Source organism: Manacus vitellinus, unplaced genomic scaffold (genome assembly GCF_001715985.3).
Source record: "Manacus vitellinus isolate BGI_N305 unplaced genomic scaffold, ASM171598v3 scaffold_41_pilon, whole genome shotgun sequence".
In the NCBI taxonomy this organism is placed as follows: Eukaryota; Metazoa; Chordata; class Aves; order Passeriformes; family Pipridae; genus Manacus; species Manacus vitellinus.
In genome coordinates this window covers 6,166,414-6,187,585 of record NW_021940545.1, presented here as the reverse complement: position 1 = coordinate 6,187,585, position 21,172 = coordinate 6,166,414, and the positions used below count along the sequence as shown (strand labels likewise).

The following is a 21,172-nucleotide window of genomic DNA, read 5'->3' as shown; positions in this document are numbered from 1 at the left end:
GGGAGAGGAATTGGGCTCACCCAGCGAAGAGGAGCAGAGGTGTCTCCCCTCTGCCACAGTGACACCGGTAGCATTGTGCCCTATCAGCATCATCCCTGAGAGGTTGGCTCTCCCCATCCCCACGAGCTGGCAGGAGTGCAGGATGCCAGCCACATCCTCACTGAGCATGGGATGCCCTGTCCCACTTGTCCAGCACAGCCTTCGGCAGCCAGGACAACAGGCTTGCGGGAGAGGTGGGAGGGAAAACGCATCTTACTAGCTGATGGGAGGAATAAACTCAGCACCGGAGGAATTACTCAAGGTGACACCTAATTGGTGCAAAATACACAAATTCTGTGGCACATTTCAAAATTTACAAGCAAAAGGGTCCATCAGGCAGCTGGGAAAGGAGAAAATTAATCACTAAGTCTCAGGCGTGAAATTAAATTCCAGGGGAAAGAAACCTCTTTCATTACTCCCAAGCAGAAGTAAAACGCCGTGACGTGTAAATAATGACAGCGACCAGGAGGGGACCCGGCCAGATGGAAGAGCACGGACTGGGGATGACACACCCAGCGATGCCCATGCACTGCTGGGATGCGTGGCAGGACTGGAATAGATGAGACACAGGGCCCTTGGGTCTCTAAGAGGCAAGGACCCGGACATCCCAGACCCCTTCCCTATCAGCTGAGGGGTTAATTCAAGGATCCGGTGCGGGAGCTGCTGCCTGTGCACCCGAGGATGGAAAAAGCACATGGCAGAGCGCGGGAGTCGGGAGAACTCCCTCCCTCCCGAGCGGAGTAATTTGGGCAGTGAGCGGAGCCGGGAGCGCCCCGAGACACCCGGCACTCTGGACTGCACTGCCTCCGCCGCAGTATCGCTTGCATGTTCGTCACATCGCGTCAGGCTGCTCACATCGCGGGCTGTCACAGCGCATCCCCTCGCGCCCCATCGCCCCGCGCCCGCGGTGACGCGGCCGCTGCCCGCCGCCCAGCCACGGCGGGCTGCGGCCGGGGGCACGGGCGAGGCAGCGTGGACCCCCCGTGCGGCCCCGACCGGACCTCGCACCCCCCCCATTGGGATGTCCCCTCGCTGCAGGGACCCGAGGTGGCAGTGCCATTGCTCCCTGCGCGTCTCGGGAGGATGGCACTGCTGTAGGCAGGCAGGGGAGCAGGCTTCAGGTAGGGCTGGACGCCCTCCTGGGCACAGGACCCCCTCCCGGGCACAGGATCCCCCCCTCTTGCCCACATTGCCAGCACCACGTGCTCACCTGAGACGGAGAGCCGGGCTCCGTTGCTCTGCCGCGTCTCCCCGCTGTACTTGTGCTTGGTGATACACCTGTAGGTGGACAAGGCATCTTCCTTCTGCACGTCCGATATGTACAAACCTCCATAAGAAGTAATAAAAAACCTATTTTCTGGAGACACAAAGGGAGGGGAAGAGTGAGCGAGCCAGCCCTGACCGCGGGCTGAGAACCCGGGTCAGGCACAGCCCCTGCACTCCGGGCAGGCACCGGAGCCACGGCAGGGAAAGAGGGACCTTCCTCCACCTCCCTGCACCTCTGCTACACTGGGGTGCAGCTCTGGCTGAAGTTTCAGGCAGGCTGGTGAAGTTGGGTGAGCCTCACACTGTGTGTGCAACAGCAGCCCCTGCGTTTGTGGGCACATCACTCGTCCTGGGCGCACACACCTGCCCAGGTGTAAAGGTGGGCTTGGGGCGTCCTTACACACTCCAAGCACTCCCAGGGCTTGGACTCAGCCACGCCGTGGCCGCAGAGGGCGAGCAGAGCGTGTGGCACGATGCTCTGGCACACGCTGCCGCGCACACGCTGCTCCGCCGCGGTGCCACGCGCTCCATAGCAACGCCGCAATTAAAAGTGAATCTGTCCCGCTGAGTTAATAATTAGCTTAACTTACTTAGAAGCATGTGAAAACAAATAAGGGCTCGAGCTGATGTTTGAGCCCCGGGAGGAGGGTGGTGGGAGAGCAGGCAGGGCAGCACGGCCCCGGCAGTGCTGCTGGAGCAGCCCCCTCCAGCCAGCAGATTTTGGAGCCTGGCGCCTGTGGAAAGGAGTCTTTGGCTGGCTCATGACCACTACAATTCATCATGAATAATAACAGTAATTAACACGAATAGAAAGACCTGTGTAGTGGCTACGTGGGGTGCAGGGTAAGCCGAGGCTTCTGGAGAGAAGCTTCCTGCCCACCTGGAAAGCCTTTTGCCCTGTCCCGCCGTGACAGCAAGGCTTTCACCCCAGGTTCCGTGGGGCTTAGGGTTTATTCCAGCACCAGCCGCAGGTGGGATGAAGTGCTCTGTCTGCTTGGCTGCACCGTGCTGCCAGCCAAACCACCCCCTACCAAACCCCGTGATTGCAGAGATGCAGAAGGTAATTTAGTGGAGCTGAATGCACCGAGTGGAAACCTTTAAACCCAGCCTTTAAATCAGCAATGGCTGCAAATGACTCCCTCAAGTCCTGCACAATGCCTGGTAAGCCAGGATCTAGCCAATGAGGCCAAAGAGCTGGTTTTTCTTCCAGCACCTTTTTGAAACACCCAGATATTCTCAATTAAGCCAGAAGACCATAGTGGTCAAACTCATAAGAGCAGAATAAACATGGGTGAGATAGAGGACAAGAGGCAGATGCTCCCAGAGCAGCCTGGTTCCCCCATCCTGGGGCAGGACCCCAGGCCCAATCCCACAAGTGCTGCAGGTGACAGACCAGCAGAAAACAGGGATCTTCACCCAGGGAACCAGACTGTGTCCCTGGCACAGAGCTGGCTGTGCTGGCACTACCCATTCTAGCTGTGGTTTAGCCAGATGTGCAGGTTTGACTTTAACTGCTTGATAGAAGAGCATGAGGGACTCCAAACAGCAAAGAAATTAATAATACTGCCAGTCAACTGTGGCTAACAGAGGTACCCTGTGCTGATCTACCCTGGAAGCAGAGTAGGCAGTCCCATGGGACGCAGGGGGGGCCATCCCTACACCTCCAGCAACACCCCTGTGTCTCCATTCCTGCTGGGAGAGATCAGGGGCTCCCCAGCCAAAACCTCAGGCATGGTTTTGCCTCCACGCTATGGCATGGCAGCACCAGTATGCAACTGGGACCAGATGCTCGGCGGCACAAGCTTCACGCTCCGCTGGCAGCCGGAGCCGAGGGATCCGTACAGACCCTGTGGAAGGGCAGGGGGAGTGGTCCCACAGCACTGAAATAACATGCAAATCAGACATTAATTTTTCATCTCCCATCAAACCAGTAAGCGAAGAGCATTGGCTGCACTGGAATTTGAGATGGGGGAGCCGGTTTCCATGGTAACGGGGTTGTATTTTGCAAAGTGCTGTCAGCCCCAACCCACACCCCCACATGCGGCCGTGCATGGGTAACCACAGCCCTGGGCTGCCGTGCTCCAGCCTGGGAACAAAGCCTGGTGCCCAAGATCAAGGCTCCAAGATGGAGTTTGAGCCATAACACCGAGCCCAGAGACAGGAACGGGCTGAAAACCTGCAAGTTGAGTACCCACACCCCCACCATGGAGCCACGGGAGGCATCTGCCCCTCACAAGCCGTGGCTGTGGTGATGCCATTACGTTCTGTGTAAGATCTACCCAACCTGACAGCACAGCTTCCTTTGGGTTTTTTTTCCCGAGAAGGGACAAGTAACTCCGTCGAGGAACGTCGTGCTGGTTCAGGGGAGATGCGGGGCAGTAATTGATGTGAGCGGCTCCGACAGACCTCACCGGAGTGACTTATTGCTGAGTGTGCTACTGAGATTAACGCCGAAGGTCGGCGAATAAAATCAGATCTTTCTGCCTGCCAGGAGGTGGAAAAGCTTTACGGGAAGCAGAGGATTAAGTACATCCGTGGCCAGTCTGGAGCGATGTGCCTCCAATAACTCTTCCAGCCAGACTTGAGCTGCTGCCTTTGGAGCTACCTCACCAAAGCCACCACCAAAGCCCTCGGCTCAAATGCAGCCAAGAGCCCACCAGGAGCTAAATTCCACCTAAATTCCCAGGAGCTCTCCCCTCACCTGGGGAAAGGCACCAGGGTGAGATGGGGGCTCTCCTGCATGGTGAACATCAGGAGGGTCTCGCTGAGTACACACACAAAGACACACATTTGCTGTTACCAAACTCCTCTCCTGCAACCAGCTGCCAGTGGTGGCCGTGAAACCCCAGCATCATTCCCAAGGGCCTTCCAATTCCGAGAGAAAGATTACAGTCGATGCAGGTTACCAGCTCCTGCTCTATCCAATATAGATTTATCAAAACAACAGGGTCAGGGCTTCAGGAGGGAGCACGTTTTATAGTTCATAAGACTAATGAGATAACTTTCCCTTGGTGCTGCCGGAGAATCAATAGGTGCCAGCGTTTATGAATTAGCCATACTCGGAGCATGTGCATCCCAAGGCATCCCGGACAAATCCAATAACTGCTTGGTGCTATTTCTGGCCACGTTTAAAGTGACAAACTCCTCCCGGGGGGAAGGCACGGAGGGGGAAGCCCCAAAGAGCAAAGCCTGTAATTTTCCACCGCTGCCATAGCGGCACTTTCCTGCTGCGGCTGCTGTTCCAGGATGCCATTTGCCCGGCATGGAGCTCGCCTGGGGACAAGGAACATCCACAGAAAACATAACCAGGATGGAAACTCCTGCACATTTTGTGGCACAACACGGCACAGCACCGCTCACCACCTCCTGAGCTCTGGGGTGCAGCACCCAGCTGGGCAGGGGACACGGGGCAGAGGGGCGGGCTGGTGTCGATGGCCACGCACCAGAGCTGCCTTTCATCTCAGCAGGCTGAGCCCAGCTCATGCCATGGCAAATGCAGAGAGCATAGGGGCCCTGGACCAGGAACCAAGATTAAAGCTCCATCCATCCCTCCCTCCCAGAGATGTTAAAGAGGAGCCGCGACTCGAGCCCAGTGCAAATTCCATATGAAGCGCACGATATCTGACAGATTTATTTACGTCTTTGCCTGCCGTGGGGATCCCAGGGGAGGTGTGTGGCTGTCGCCACTCCCAGCCCTTCCAAAGGCAACACAGCTCTCCTGCAGAGCTGAGTTGGCACTGCTGTGTACCCAGCCAAAGATTCCCACCTGGAAGTCATGGGCACCTGTAACGTGACCAGTGCCAGCTGAACAAGCAGCTCGGGCTTTGCACCAAGGGGCTCCCTCTCTCCTCCTCCTGCTCCTCCAGGAGCAGCAACCCTTCTCCTGAGGAAAGGACCTGCTGGCTGCTGCTGGAGGCTGTGGAGCCAGAGCAGGGGGAACAGCAAAGGAGGGGAGGAAATCGGGAAGTCATGACGGGTTTTCTGCCTCCCCTCCTTAATCTCCTTTATAAGCACGGCTCCATCTCCTCCCGTTACAGGATTAACACCCATCTCTCATTCTCCTCCCGCAACAAGATTTTATTTCTAATTACACTGCAATAAAACTGGGCGCGCTCCCAGGGCGCCTTCCAAATGACTTGTCGACACTCTGTGAGATTGGATCCTACTCGGGCCTGTTTCCGGCACCTCTGCCTGCTGTTCATTAGGCATGCATGAGGGAGAGGGTTTAAGAATGGAATTACATTTAAATGGCTTTTCTGAGAGGGAGAGATGAAACAAGAGAGAGAGAAGCGAAAAGCAGGAAAGGTTTAGAAGGAGGGCGTCATTGTCACCTCCCTGTCACGCTGCTGCCCGGCAGACGCTGTGCCAGGTCCCTGCTGCCAGTGCTCCAGGGACCTGACAAGTCAATAAATACAAAAGGGAACACTGAGGGGGCTTTCTGAGCATCAAATTTCTGCAAGAGGCTGGCAGCCAGGGGCGTGTGGCACCAAGCATTGTCACCCTGTCCTGTGGGGTGCCCAGGACAGTGGAGGCTCTGCCGGGGGCATCACCATGGCTGAGGGGCACTGACTGCTGTGATGGTAGAGAGGTTTACCAGCACAAACAAGGATTGTCTTATCAGGGTTTAGGAAAACACACACTGAAAGAAATATGGGATGGGCACAGTCAGGATTAGGTGTTGGCAATCCTGCTCCCTGCACCGGGGCGTGAGCAGCCAGCGCGTGGCTTGAGCAGAGCACTGGGAGCACCACGGCCAGGCCCACCCTCCCCAGAGCTCCCGCTCTCACCAGCTGCTCAGGTGCCATCCCCACTGCACAAATTAATCACCAGCAGCATGACAAACAGCTTCCAAGGAAGCAGGGGAAGTGAGTCTGCTCACGGACACTGGCACGGCAGGGAGCAGCAGGCAGGGAATAAATGACCGGATCTGCGAGGAATCCGTCGGGTGGGAATCACCCTGTCACAGCCCCCCATGCAGTGCCCCTGCTCTCCCTCTCCTAAAGCGTGTGCTACCCCTGAAATCTCACAGTCCACGGCGCAATGAGCATCTCTGTCACTTTACTCTCGGTGCAATGGCTTTGCCATCTGCATTTCTCTCTCTCTCTGGGCAACGAAGGTGTAAGAGAAGTTCTGATTTTGAGCATGGGAAGCTTTTTGGGAGGGAAAATCCAAGGTGCATTTCAGAGCCATCCAGGTAGGTGCTTAAGGAAACCACAAACACTGATTTCATTTCACCTGAGACAGTGATCAATGGTGTTGTTTCAGCAGTGTTTGATACATCTGTGCAGTGGCTCCAGATGTTTTCCATCCCCACTGGACTCACTGGCAGTGGGCAGTTGCTGCTACCTGGATGCTGCTTCCCAGATACAGGCTCACAAGTCAGCAAAATTGGGAAAACAGATGTTAGGAAAGATCTCTCTCTATTAGCTCCCTCGGAAGTGAGGTATCCTGCAGGGCTGGCAGGAGTTATTAAATCAAGAGTCATTATTTACCCAAGGGCCAGTCTCGCAAGTCATGTTCCTAGAAGTAAATCCGGAATTACGCTGCCCACGGAGCTGGATTCACACGGGCACGAGGGAGAGCACAGTTTGCCTCTCCGGGTTCTAATCCACCTCTGAGTCACCGGAGCGCTTGGCAGCGAAACCGAGCAGTGTTTGGGGACACTTTCATTTGTTTGCGTTGCGCAAGCGACTTTGGGAATGACACACTTCCACCGAACCAGAGCACGGGGGAGGAGGAATCCCCCGGATGGGGGCCAGGGGGCCGGGGCTCATCCCCTGCACTGCCCACCGCCCTCCCCTGCCACCGGCCACGCTGGCACTGCCAAAGGAGGAGGAATTAATCTCCCGAGGTGGTCCGGAGACGCCTAATACCAGCAGAAAATTACAGAACAGGATGAAGAGCATTACAAAATGAATAGGAGGGGACTAGAGATTTCCATGGCTAATCCTGTTAACGAGACAATTTCTTATCAAACTCATTATGTGGCGGGGCACGAGGGGGGAAGGCGATCAGGAGAGCACGGCGCTCCCCGAGCCCAGCCCGCCGCGTCCCCGTACCGCGCACACTGTATTTGTATTTCCAAGGAGAACTGAATATTACTAGTGACCATTTACCACGAAACAGTGCCGTCTGCTCCGGCTCTGCCACCAGTCCTCTCCCAGCGCTGAGCTGCAGCGGGCTGGGACTACGGCAGGCATAAAACCATGTAAAACCCACCGAGAGAACACTCATTTCAAAAAACGACTTTTGGAGAGTAATTTTGGGGGGGGATTTTTTTTTTTAACCTCCTATCACGACGAGACTCGTTTTTCAGGACGAAGCAAAACGAAAAGCCTTGGTCCACAAGGCTGAACGTGTGTCTGCCTTTGCTCTGATGGCAGAGGAGGCTCCGGCACGGGATGGGGGTCCGGGAAAGCAGCACAGAGTGCCGGGGAGCCGGGCAGGGTCTCTGCCCACTGTGCTAATGCCCGGCTCCGGCTCAGCCACGTATGAGCAAAGCTGAGCCTGGCACAGCAAAACGCCGCTGCGGCTGAGTGACTCCCGAAAATCGACAGCACGCTCCTCACCAACCCCCTCCACCTCCTGCCCCCCAGAGTCACAGGGGCTTCACCGCTACTTTGTGCAAAGCGTCTAATTATTTCTTTTTTTTCTTTTTTTTTTTTTTTTCATTTGCTATTTAAAAAACCGCGGAACTAGTCAGATTTCATGCTAATGAGAAGAAAATCTGGATCGAGGACTGTGCAAAAATTTGCATCTCAAAGAGGAAAACAGGAAGTCGCTAAGAAAGGAAAATCCACGCCGAGGTAGCGGGTATGGCCATAATTAGGCTAATTCTGCCTCTGTTCTGTCAGCTCGTTTCCATCAGCCCCAGGGTGGCAGGGGACAGCAGACCCCACCACCACCACCCTGCGATTCCCTGCCCGGGAGAGGGCTGGTGAGGGATGCTGAGCACCAGGCTGGTGGTGTGGGGTGCCGGACAACAGGGGATGCAGGACGGTGTGGGATGCAGGACAGCACAGGGAACGCACTGGCCCCACTGCCCCGGGAAGGGCACACATCTGGAGAGTCTTCTCCAGTGGCACCACCAACACCACGGGATCAAGCGTTCCCAAGGCAAGAAAATACCACAGCACCCACATGTTATCTCAGCCATAACCCCTTTGCATCTCTGCTCTCCCCAGAACAGGATGCCCAGCCCCAGCTGCCCAGCCCCAGGTCCTGGTGAGCACACAAGCACCGCCTGCCCAGCGCTGGCAGCTCAGAACAAGCCATTGTTGGCCCCCATTTTGAGAAGGGCTGATTTGCAGTTTTTTGCATCAATTTTCCCCTGATTTTTTAATTGGGTTTTGCTGCTGCTGCTGCAGACATTACTGAGCAAACAATTCCGAACGGCTCAAACCAAGATATTTGCTCATAAAAATCCATCACCAACGCCGAGAATGACAGAAATGGAAAATGCCTAATGAAAACAAAGGAGAAAACAACAGGTACTCCGGTCCTTTGCCATCCATCACCAACCCTGGATTATTGAAAATACGGGAGGGGGGAAAAACCCTCCCATCTGCAATCAAATCTTGAGAAATCCTGAAAAGCCAAACACCACATAGGAGGAAATTCTTTGCCCCCACTTCAATCTGCAGGAGTTTCGCCATAATTATAATAAGAGTGAGGCTGCTGGATAACATGAGAATTATTTTCCCCACTTACATTGTCAAATGATCATTTTGCCCTGCAGTGAAATCTCAATAATTATAATGCCGAACCGTGAAAGAACAAAGAAATAAAAAAAGCAGTGTTTTCTTCCAGGGAGCAGGGGGAGGGGGCAGCTGCCATTGCAGGACTCAAAGTGCATCCTTCCTCTAATTATCTTTCCTAGAGCTGTGCATCCCTCACCCTTTCTCCAGGGCCTGAGCACCCCAGTGAGCCCCCCAATAACTCCATGGGATGGAGGGGGTCGTGTGGGTGGGAGCAGCCACCTCCATGCCCAACGTGGCAGAGCTTCCCCAGCAAGAAACAGAGTGGGAAGTGTGGTTTGGGTTCCGTGGCATCGCCCCCCAACCCTAATCCAAGCCCCCCAGCTCGCCAGGACTTTCCCACAGAGGATGCCCACGGGACTCGGGCACGGGATGTGGGGAGTGCCACGGCAAAGCCAGTCATCACACACTGCCCCTTCACACCCATGCCAACACCAAGAGCCCCTCGGCAGGGGAAAAGCGAGGGGAGACAAGAGAAAAGGGACAGGAAGCAGGGGGTGGGGGGGCAAAGGAGGCGAACAAGAAAAACAAGACGACAGAACGCTTGCTCCACAGCCCTCGGCTAAATTACAAACCAGTTTACTGAGGTGGAAAGCTGCAGTGAGCTGAGGAGGAATATGTGGAAACCATCTGCAGATTTAAAAATAATCTATTTTACGATCACCCTCGAACATATTCTTTTGCAGAAACCAAATAGGATTTGTTGTTGTTGTTTTGTGCAAACTGTTAGGGAAAAATTACTAGAAACATGCAAGGGGTTTTGCCTTCTTGAGTACTGAGAGGCTAAATATGCCCTTCCTTATGTTTAGAATAGTAACAGTCATCTTAAAATTAACTTGGTCTGCATCAGAGCTTAAAACAGTTGCAATTCAGAGCCTGCAAAAGCAGGACAAACCTGCGCTGGGATATCTAGCGCTTCTAGCTGACAGATGTCTTCCTACATACAGTAAATATAGGTCGTCTTTTCCTACCCAGAGAACTGTAGATCTTAATTAACCAGGCCACTAGCAGCATATGTAATGATTTTTTTTTCCTGCAGCTTGCTAAGTAAACCTTCCAGCTATTAGATGGAAGTGAAATAAGATGGTGTGAGAGGGACCCTCTCCCCCGGCCCGACTCCCTCGGTGAGCACAGACCTCGTGCTGCAGCTCCCATCGTTATTTCACGCCATAAAATCTGTCTAACGAGATGGGAAGGGTGTGGAGTGGAGTCCCACACCCCCCTCGCTGTGCACAGCCCACGGTCGTGCCCCGGCCAGCCCCGAGCTCAGCTCAGCCAGCAGCCGAGAGGGGTTGTTGAGCTTCACAGACTAAGTGCTCCAAGTGCTCCTCCTTGGAAGCCACTTCGGGATTAAATTATCTCCAGGCTCAGAGACAAATGAGCTAATGAAATTCATGCTGCATTATGATAACGCCGCGCTCAGCCCTCGCAGAGGGGCAGTGGGTGCTGGGGTGGGCGAGGGTGGGTGGCAGAGCCCGTCACCCTCAGGCACCGGGTCCCTTCTCAGCTCAGCTGGTCTGTGCTGAGGGGCTGAACCCCTGAGGGGGCCACTGGAACTCATCCTTGCAGCTTTTGGGGTGAAGATGCTGTGATGTGTGTAAGGGTACCAACAGACTTGGGCCATCCCTAAGTAACGAGGAAATAACAGACCTTGGTTTATTTGTGTGAATTTCGGGATTTGGGGGGAAGGAAAAAAAAGTGGCTAAAAGTAAAGGTGATCACATCCCAGGCCAGGGTCAGGAGGAGGGCAAGAGCTGGGTGAAGTTTTACAAGACAGCAGCCATGCACCTCCTAAACAAGGACACCCAGCCCTCCCACCAGCTCTCACATGTAGGATGCTCTGAACTGCAGCTGATCTTTAAAAACCCCTCAAACTGGAGGGAAGGGAGAGCAGAGCCCAAGCCCACGGCTGCATCCACGTACAGGCTGTGTTTCTACAGGCAGAGATGTGCTTGGCAGAACAAGGACAGCACACAGACCTCTGCAGAGGCCAAAATTGGTGCTGGGGATGCTCCAGCTCCCCAGAAAAGGGAGCAAAAAACTATCCAGAGCCTGCGGGAAGAAGTCTCGAGGCCAGAAGCTCCCTCTGCAACACGGAAAACTGCAAGAGAGCTGCACATCACTGCCCTGCACCAGCTCTGAATGAATCCTGCTGAAGCCAAGATCTTGTTTTGATCTGATGAGGAAAACCAAAAGCCTCACAAAAGGAACTCCTGCTGCCTAAAACTCAGGAGTGAAGTGGAACGATCCCACGCTGCCGTGGTCCCACGTGGCCACACAGACACGCACGGTGCATCCCCTCCCTCCCCTCCCCACTACTCACTGGGGAAAAGAAACCAGTGAACGTGACTCGAACAAAGAGCAGAACTTCCTCCCCGCTCATTAGTGCTGGAAAAGCAACAGCAAAAAAAAAAATTCCCAGGACATAACCTCCTCTTCAGCTCTGAAGTCTGAATGGCTTGGAGAGGCTGGTTGGGTTTATTTTTTGCCTTTCACCTCGCTCAGAGTTGCTCTGCACTCTTTGATTACAGAGAGGAGCCCGTGCCAAGAAAGGAATCCCCAAACCACCCACCCTGAGTGCTGGCTCTGCACAGCCACCCTGGGGCAGACAGGCTCCCACACACAAGGTTCTCCTGCTGGAGCACCCGGCTTGGGGGTTGGAGGCATCTCACAACAACCTTACCCAGCCTGTGGCACGCTCTGATCCTTCCTCCCTCTCTCCCATCCCTCTGGAGTGGGTGACTCCAGAGGAAAACCACCTCTCCTCACCCTCCTTGCAGCCAGGAGTGCTCATGGGGGCTGGTGGTGGGAGAGAAGGGGGCTGCTGGGTGGGACAGGGGCATCAGTTGCCCTCACCTCCTGTCTGCTCCCCGAGCACCACCACCCACTGCAAACAGCAATCCTGTGGACCAAAACACGGGGGAACTACACCAGCCCTTTGGAAGGGGGTGAGAAGGGAGAAGTGCCACCAGTGGGTCACCACGAGCCCTTCTCCACTCACTCCCTCTCCAGTGGGGTTCAGGGAGGGACTGGGGAGCTGCAGGCATTCCCAGGGGGAAACAACCCTTCCATCAGCATCACTCCCCCGACGGAGCCACGGCACAAATCCACCCCAGAGCATCTGCCACGTGCGGGGGCTGCACTGGCAGCTGGGAGGAGGAGGAGGAGCAGCCCCATCCTGCACCACACATGATCCAACACAGCTTATCAATAATTATTAAGACAAGGCAAATGTATGTTGACCTAGTTAGATGTTCAAGAAGCAAACCAGCTACGGTGGGTCTGTTAAACAACCCCGCAGCTCTGACAGAGACAGGCCTGGCTGGTTCCTGTGGGAGCCTCAGCGCTCACACCCACACCCAACAAAGACCAGCAGCACCCAAAGGACCCAAAGAGGGGACGGGTGTGTGATGGTCCTCAAAGCACCTGCACTCAGCCCTAGTCCTGCCGCGGAGCCCAGGGGAGGAGTCTGCACATCAGGGATGAGGATGCTGCCAGGGGAGCCTGGGAGAGTTCTGGGACCTGCTCATCCAGCAGAATTTATGCACAGGTTTGGCACTGGGGCCATAAAACACTGTGACACTGAGCAGAGTGGGCTGACTCAGAGCGAGTGCTTGGAGCAGGGGCTGAGGTGCCAGCATGGCACGAGTGAGCTGCAGCCAGGCTGCAACAGCACTGAAGAGTCTCCTGCACTGTGAACGAGGGTGAGAGTGTGATGCCAGGGCCACCCCATCGTCCTTTCTGCCGGCACGTTCAGCCGCTCTCACAAGGCAGCAGCTTTGATAAAGAAAGGCACTTGGGTGCTGCCCTGCCTCCTTCAGCTGGAGGGCTGTGTGCCCCCTCTCCTGCCAGGAGAAAGGCAGGGCATGGCTGTTCTGCCTCCATACTGAGTGGGGCTGGTGACCAGAGCCCTTTGGCAGAGAGGGATGGAAGGGATCCAACAGCCAGGGCAGGAGGAGCTGGGGTGCCCAGGCTCTGGGATCACACTCTCTGCACACCCCCTGGCTTTGGTTGCCTTCCTCCTGCTTTCATTCAGGGGGCTTGTGAGAATGCCAGCAGACCCTTGGAAGAAAAGCAGTGCCTTCAGAATTGGAACCTCAGCTGGAAAAACAGTGATGGAAGGGGACAGCCCCACAGGCATCTCCCTTGAACCAGAGTGCTGAGGCAACACTGAGGCAAGTAAGGCATCAGTGAGGAGAAGTGTCCTTCTAGCCCCACACAGCCCAAATACAACCACTGTACCAAATTATCCAAGAGCATAAGGAAAGCCATAATGTGAATAACAGTTTTATGCTTCAAAGAGAGCAGGGAAATACTCCAGATAGTTCACAACAGGATCACAAAAATCATTCAGGGCTAGAAGAATTAATCAGGTGGGGTGGGATGCAGCACAACCCCCAGCACCCATCTCCAGACACCTTGGACACCACAAACACAGAGAAGAGAGATCCTGTGTCCTCCTGACACTGGCACAACAGGATCCCTGGCCCAGGAGCTCAGTTTAGGCAAATCCAACCTTGCAATATGATATGATTTCCTAGCAACAAGCAATGAGATGCTGGGGCAGCTCACCAGGAGAGCGGGCGGACTCCACACGGCTCCAAGACTTTAAATGAGATGAGATCTTGTTACAACATGCTTTCACCTGCCTTCCAGGTGTCCAGGGGACAGAGTGGGCTGCAGAAAGCCCTGGCCCCCAACACAGCTCTTAGTCTCTTCAGGTTTAGCCTGGGGAAAGCCAAGAGTGGCAAATAAGGGCCTGGCACCCTTGGGAATCGCCTGCAGGTTGTCCATTATTTTTGAAAGAGAAATATCCATTTGTCACTAAAACAGCACAGAAACACACAAGGACCCCCCCACATCCAGGCTGTGATGCACTCAGTTTGGGGTGATCAGGGACCTGGGACCTGTAACACAGTGACTCAGAAGGTGTGACCTACTGCTCCTCACTCACCTGGCACACACACACACACACAGAGCTTTATCTGAGACCTGAGCTCATTCTGTCCTGCTCCTGCCTCCAGTTTGCTTCCCTGCAGTGACATTCAGGATGAATCAATCCCCTGATCTCGTGCAAACACAAAAGGCTCTCGAGGTGCCCCCCCACCCCTCCAGGTCGGAGCGTGGCTCAGGGCAAGGGACACGAGGACAGTGCGGACACTGTCACCGCCGGCCTGGGGGGACACCTCCTCAGCCACTGGCCTTCTGCCCAGGGCTCCCTCCTGCTCTGCACGGTTCAGTGGTGCCTTCACAGCATTCACTGTGCCAGGACAGCCCGAGGCCCCAGCGCCAGCTTCAGCAGGCACGGTTGGGCACGGCCAAGCCGGCTGCCACGGACAGGCACAGCCCACGCCGGGGAGCCACCACGGCCAGGTCACAGCCGGCTGCCACGGACAGGCACAGCCCACGCCGGGGAGCCACCACAGCCAGGTCACCCCAGGAGGGCAGGGATGCATGGACATGGGGGTGCAAAGGGACAGCATGGCACGGGTTGGAGAGTGCCTCCCTGGATGGCACACAGCACCAAGCCTCCCATGTCCAGCTCCAAAGGTGACAGACCCCCACCACAGGACCCCCCGGACACAGCCCTTCTGTTCAGGGCAGGAACCCAGGTCTCCCTCCCTCCCCAGCCTGGGAACGCTCAACACTTCTCCCCAGCCCAGATCCCTCTGTCCCTGCAGCACTGCAGCCAGATCCCGCCTCCAAAAAGCCTTTCAAAACTGACGGGATACAAATTATTCCTCCCTTTCAGCTGCTATTCAAGCCTTGCTGGCCACCGCTCCGAGCAGCTGCTGCCTCGCACACACTCACGCCTCTGAGTGCGGGAAGGGTGGGCAAAGGGGCGAATTTGGGAGCAAGGAGGGGTAAGCACGTGGCCACACAAAGAACATCCTCATCCACAAGCGATGGGGAAGGCAGAGTGAGCCCGGTCTGCACAAGAAGTGGAGCAGAGAGCTGTGTGCTGTCGGGCAGGATGAGCCTTTTCTGCAAAAAGCTGAGCTGTCCCAGGGAAGGTGACACAGGGACGGTGGCACAGGTCAGGTCAGCAGTGCTCCTCACTGACACACATTAGTGGGTGCACAGGCTATAGCAGCAGGACCAACACCCAGCCAATTCACAAATGTTTTATTCATAAAAACGCTGCAAAGTTCACGCGCGTTCGCTAATTACTCAACCTGCTCCTCTGTCAGGTGAATAATGAGGGGAAAAATAATCAGCAATTTGTTCAAAACCACATGGAGAAATTCCGAGTGCATTATTGCAGCGCTGTGCTCCGCATACTGAAACCTGGAGCTGTGTGATGCTGCACCTCTGGACACCTGGGCACAGCCCAAAGAGCAACCCCTACGTAACCAGCCATCAGCATATGCAGCACACAGACCCTCCCACCAGGCAGCCCCCCAAATCCCTGCAGCCATTTCTAAGGGCTCCAGTCACAGGCTGAGCTGGGGCTGTCACAGCTGCACCTCAGAGGAGAAACATCTTTAAAAAGCATCGAGGAGCCCCTGTCTCCTTGGAGCGCTTGGAAACCCAGCCAGGCCTTGCTCTCTGCGGCGCTGCTAATTACCATGGCTTTCCAGAAGGCAGGAATAATTAAAGCACCTTTTCTTTCCCTGGAGAGTGAGAGCAGTAGCCCCAGTGGATGACAGAGGGAAGAGAAACCATTTCCCAAACTTCTTTGCTTTCCTCAGGAAGTGAGCCTGGCAGCAGGGCAGAGCATGCGCCGCCCAAGAGCAGCGAGGAGCCTCCTGGTGAGATGCTCCTGTCAGCACCCACCCGAGGGGAAAGAAGGAGCGGGAGAAAACCAGCCAGCAACAGAGGGCTGGATGGGAAATCTCAGGATTTTTAGCTGAAGAAGCACTGAAGAGCCAGCACGTTTGCTCCTGAGGAGCCGCTTCAGCCGGGGGACTACTGCCTTGGCACACTAATTATTTTCAAATAAAACCATCTGCTAAAATAGTGTGAAAAAAGCATCATAGAACATCAGCCCTGGAAGATCCCACCTGCCCACCCAAACATCCCAACGTGCTGTATCACCCTGTTGGTCTGCCAGGGAGGGGGAAGGTGTAAGGGCAGGGCCACCAAGAGAGAGCTCTGTGGCCACCGAGAGCCAACCCTGACTTTCAGACATGGGCTCTGCAACTCCAGCAAAGTTCCAGACAAGCACTGGCATCTCTGCCAGCAGCAAACGGGAGCGTAATCACAGAGAGGTGAGGGGAGGGTGGAAACAAAAAGCAGCAATAAATCACTTCCCTGCTGCTACCCAAGGAGATATAATTAAGTTCATGCCTAGAGTGGCGTTGCTGACAGTAGTCCTGGAATGAGATAAACATACGGCGTGAGGTTAGGCTGCAATAACACAGCACAGGTGACACGTGTGCTCAGGAAAGTCCTCAATTAGGGAGCTGCAGTCCCCAGACGTGAGATAAGCGGGGGAGAGCACCAGGAGATGTCTGATAAACTGCACACCTGACGGCACAGGGCACTGGTGCCCACCTGGAATGGGCTCTGCAGCCTCTGGAGAGGGGCCCCCTGCTCTGACCAGCCTCATGCGTCCCTGTCCAGGGGTGTTCCCCCTTTCCTGGGTCCCTGGTGCCCACCACCACCCACATGTGGCACAGAGGGTGGCACACAGAGGTGTGACACAGTGCCCAGCTCACTAGCACGCATCCTGCCAGCGCTTAAGCACAGACTTAAATTTAAGCACAGGCTTAACTTTAAGCGCATGAAATGTCCACTGATCTCCAAAGGATTATTTGTGGGCTCAGCTGCACACACGGGGGGCTCCACAGGCACAGGGTTGAGATGCTTATTGTCACAGCCCGGGACAAAAGGCAGAGACAAACCCTGCAGGTGGGGGTGTAACCCAAATGGAGGGGGGTCCATCCAGCCACCTCAGCACAGGGACAGTCACTGAGGCTGGACACTGAGCTGGGCCAGAGCTCCTTACAAATGCCAAGAACACGGTGGGCACTGCAAACCCTCTTGTGCTCAAACACACCTGCACATTTTCAAACGCTTTCCTTGACTCTCTCAGGAAAAAATCCACAACCCTAATTCTCACTTGCAGAAAAGAGGTTGGTTTGGGTTTTTTTGGTAACATGCAATAATTGAAAACAATCCCACAAACAAGAAGTAAATTTTCCAAGTAGTCTGGTCTTTCAGTATGTCTCAAACCTTCTTATTTTAAAGTGCCTGCAGAAGCCTCCTTCTGCCCTTCCCCACAGGTCTGATGAACACATTTCTGCAGAGCTACACAGCCCTGTGGGTGCCATCCCAGGTGACACTGCCTGATGTCCCCTTCACTAAGAGAGAGGTCAGACCTGGCCACATGCAAAGCTCAGCTTTAGCAGCTCAGGCCAAGGAGCAGAGGAGGGCACCCCAAACCCAGCTGAGCATCACTGGGGTGACACCTGGCAAAAGCCTCCTCCTGCCTTCCAGCACAGTACAGACACTGCCACGTCCATCAGCACCCCACCTCCAGCCCCTGATCCCACCCCAGCCAGGAGGAGCCTCCAAAAGCCAGAGCAGGGCCCAGCTCAGCTGAGAGCCTCCAGCTGCCATCTGGACAGATCACAGGATTTTTTCCATGCAAATATGAAAGAGGGGGTGGGGGAAGGCTGAGGAGAAAACGAGGCTGCAAAATGAATTCAGCATCAATTATTCTAAAATATGCGTGTTAATATGGGAAGGGCTCCATGGCTGCATCCATCTCCACTTCTGTTCATTTCAAGCAGCAAGATGTGACCCGGGAAGATGACAGCATCTCACGTCTCACTTACACAAACACGAGCTGGGCAAGGGGGGATATTAAAACAGGAGACAATGCTGCATATTAAAATGCCACAGATGGAGCTTTCTGCAGCCTTTGCAGTCTGCCTCAGAGATTATTGCTGGGCCATATTGTATTAAAAATGGGGGGTGGGTGTGTTATTTATTTAATTTTTAAACAAATTCCATCTCCTACTCACGCCGGATGGATAAAGTGAGCTCTTGAGCTCCAGCCAGCTTTGCCAGCAAACCCACATGAAAAATGCATTTTCATTAATACAAACTGTTTGCAGTAGGTAAATTAATTCTGGAAATGGTTTTCATACATGGCAAATTATACGTTCAGTGAAAACACTAGACGACACTCCGCAGTCCTAATAAAAGCCCTGCCTTCCCTTTAATGAAGCGGGATTGCCAGGTAAAGGCAGCGAGCTGGAACAATTAAACAAACAAATAAGTCCACAGGAGAGTAAAAGCCGAGGGGGTTTGGTGGCGCTGGGAGGTTTTCAGGCTGCTGCAGCAATCCCAGGATCCAGAGCAGGACCCTGGAGTTCCCCAGAGAGGAGCAAGAGAGAAAGGAGCAGCCTGTGTCCCTTTCCATCACTCAGAGAGGGCTCAGGGCCCTGTCAAGGAAGGTACAAGGGGCCATAAAATCCAAGAGCAGGGTGGTGACAAGCACAGCACAGCTGGCCAAGAGCAAAGGAAGGCCCTGCCAACCCTCCTTCCCCACCAGGACAAGGCACAAGCCCCAAGATCAACCTCTCTCCTCACAAGTTTCTCTTCTGCTCTCAAATCTTTCCATGTCTCCTTTAACAGTCCCGTTCCCGGGCGCCCGCCTCTGGCGAGGGAAGCGATATATAATTGATGCCATGACGATGTGCCACGGCCCCAGCCCCAGCCAGGAGACATCTGTTCTGCACGTAGCCTCGCTCAGGTGCTGTCACGCCGCATTTACCGCAGTGTATCAGCGCCCGGCTGCCTGTGCAAATGTGGGGTCAGCCCTGACCCCCAACCCCACACGGCTCAGGGTGGCAGGACCCGGCCAGGCAGCACTGCAGGTATTCTATATCCTGCTTTTCAGCCTTATTTCCACAGATTTCCTTCAGTGGCATCGCTGCACCGAGCCTGCACCCAGTGACCCAAGCTGCCAGGAGTTTGGGGTGATGGCCCTGCCTTGCCGTGCCCTTCCAGCAGCACCCCTGCACCCACAGCCCCTCTGGGGCAAGGTGCCTGCTCTTACTAACCACCTCTCCCTCCACACTTCTGACTTTTAAAACCCTGGGCCAAATGGAAGGCAGGCACAGCGCCTTGGAAGTGGAGTAACCCTCTCAGAGTGATTTGAAGAGCAGAGCAAATATCCATCCCTGGATTTGTCACGGGGAACTGAACGCCACGGAAGGAGGGGGCAGCATTTCATAACAGCCTGCCACACTAGAAAACAAAGAGTGATAGAGAATCTTTTAGTCACCTCTTAATTATATATTCTGGGTACATTAAGAAAGGAGAAATGTATCTCAGGTCACTGCCTGTCACCGCGACAAAGGCCCGTGATGAGTTCTGTATTCAAAATATTTGCAGTAATTATCAGCACAGCTCCCCTTTGAAAGCGCTCAGAGGGAAGGATGGTGTTTCACCCGAGGGAATCAGCTCGCAGCCTGCACTGGTTTCACTGCACTACAGATAAATATACTCGTGTGCGTGTATATTTTTACCAACGGGCCCGGGTATGTATCCATGGAGAAAAACCTATAAATGCCTAATGCTCCTCTTGTGGGGCTGGGGAGCGGGAGCAGCAGGAGAGGGGCTCTGTTCCTCTCTCCTGCAGGTGCTGGTTGAGATTTGGTGGCCTACACTGCATTTCCAAAGGTGGGAGTGGGGACTCTCACCCCGGGGCGACGGTTGCAGCCACGGCTTGGTCAAATGGAAAACAACTCTCTGCCAATGCAAATGCCCAGGGAAGGAGAGAAATACGCTGAATGCAAATGGGACTGACCTTTAATTAGTGCATGAAGAGGCACAAGGGGAGAGAAAACACCAGAACTTCCCTAGGCACCTTCCCTTCCCCAAGCACAGCAGGAACCACAGCGTCTCCACACCAGTGACTCTGACAAATTTTCCAGGCAGAAGCTCCCACAGAACATCTTCCCCCTCTCTCTGCCTGTGCTGCTGCTGAGCCACTGTCCAAGGAAGACCAAGAGGAGGGTGAGGGATGTGCAAACAGGTCCCAGGCTCCCACCACAGGTGCTTGCAGGATCATATAAGCAAGGTGGGGGTTGGCCTCTTCTCCCAGGCAACTATTGACAGGACAAAAGGCTTCAAACTGCACCAGGACAGGCTCAGGTTGAGCACCAGGAAGAATGAAAGGGTTGTTGAGCACTGGAAGGGGCTGCCCAGGGAGGTGGTGGAGTCACCATCCCTGGATGTGGCACTCAGTGCTCTGCTCTAATTGACAAGGTGGGGATCGGTCACAGGTTGGACTCAATGATCTTGGAGGTCTTTTTCAACCTAAATGATTCTGTGATCTCATTGTAAGTAAGGCAAGAGAAGGGCCCCAGGCCCCAGGGACGTGCTGCTTGCCCCCACATCACCCCTGCCACCCAGCAGGGCACAGCACAACTCCTGCCTGTGGATATCCTCCCTGTCAGATGCAAACTAGCCTGTGCCAAACACTGAGCAGAACACTCCTTGAGACCCCTGGAGCTGCTTGGGGAACACCAGCATGCTGGTGACCTCTGGGTCACATCCTGATACCAGTCTCATGGGATTCCTCATTATTTCCCTATTTGTTGCCAGCCAATAACCCACCCAGCCTTCCCAGAGCACTCGGTCTGGCTCGGCCACACGCCACGGAGCAACTCCGTCTCCTCAGCAAGCACTTAATCTGAGTGGACAGGAGCAAAACCACGTAGATATAAATGGGGCAAGGAGAAAATAGCATGCTTCAGGTTCCTCAGGAAAGCATATGGGACCAGGAGACTTATTAATAAATTCTTCTTTGTTCTGTATTGTCTGTGATAAATAGCCCCACTCAGCATCAATAACCACAAACATCCTTGGGAAAGAGAGACATGCAGGAACCCATCAGGCTGCTGAAAGCACAGAATGGATTCAATTTCGGTTTTGAAGGCAAATTTCACAGCCCTAAACAAAATTATCTGAGGGGGCTGCTGTGGCCACACACGCAATAAACGTAAGGTTATGGCTACTAAACCCGAAGAACGTCTCCCAGGGGTTGTAACATCTTAAGCTAAAGGACAGGAAAGAATGGCCCCATTCAGGATGGTGCCTTTGGAAGAATAACATTTATGTTTCCGAATAAAAAGTGTTTTTATTAAGGG

General features: G+C 54.4%; 1 protein-coding gene across 1 annotated transcript in view; it reads right to left on the bottom strand.

Moving 5' to 3' along the window:
• Window positions 1–21,172, bottom strand: part of DSCAML1 (DS cell adhesion molecule like 1) — a 93,303-nt gene that overhangs the window by 30,225 nt on the left and 41,906 nt on the right. Inside the window, 1 exon segment of the mRNA XM_029962095.1 lies at window positions 1,250–1,396. Coding sequence (XP_029817955.1) covers window positions 1,250–1,396 — 147 coding nt within the window.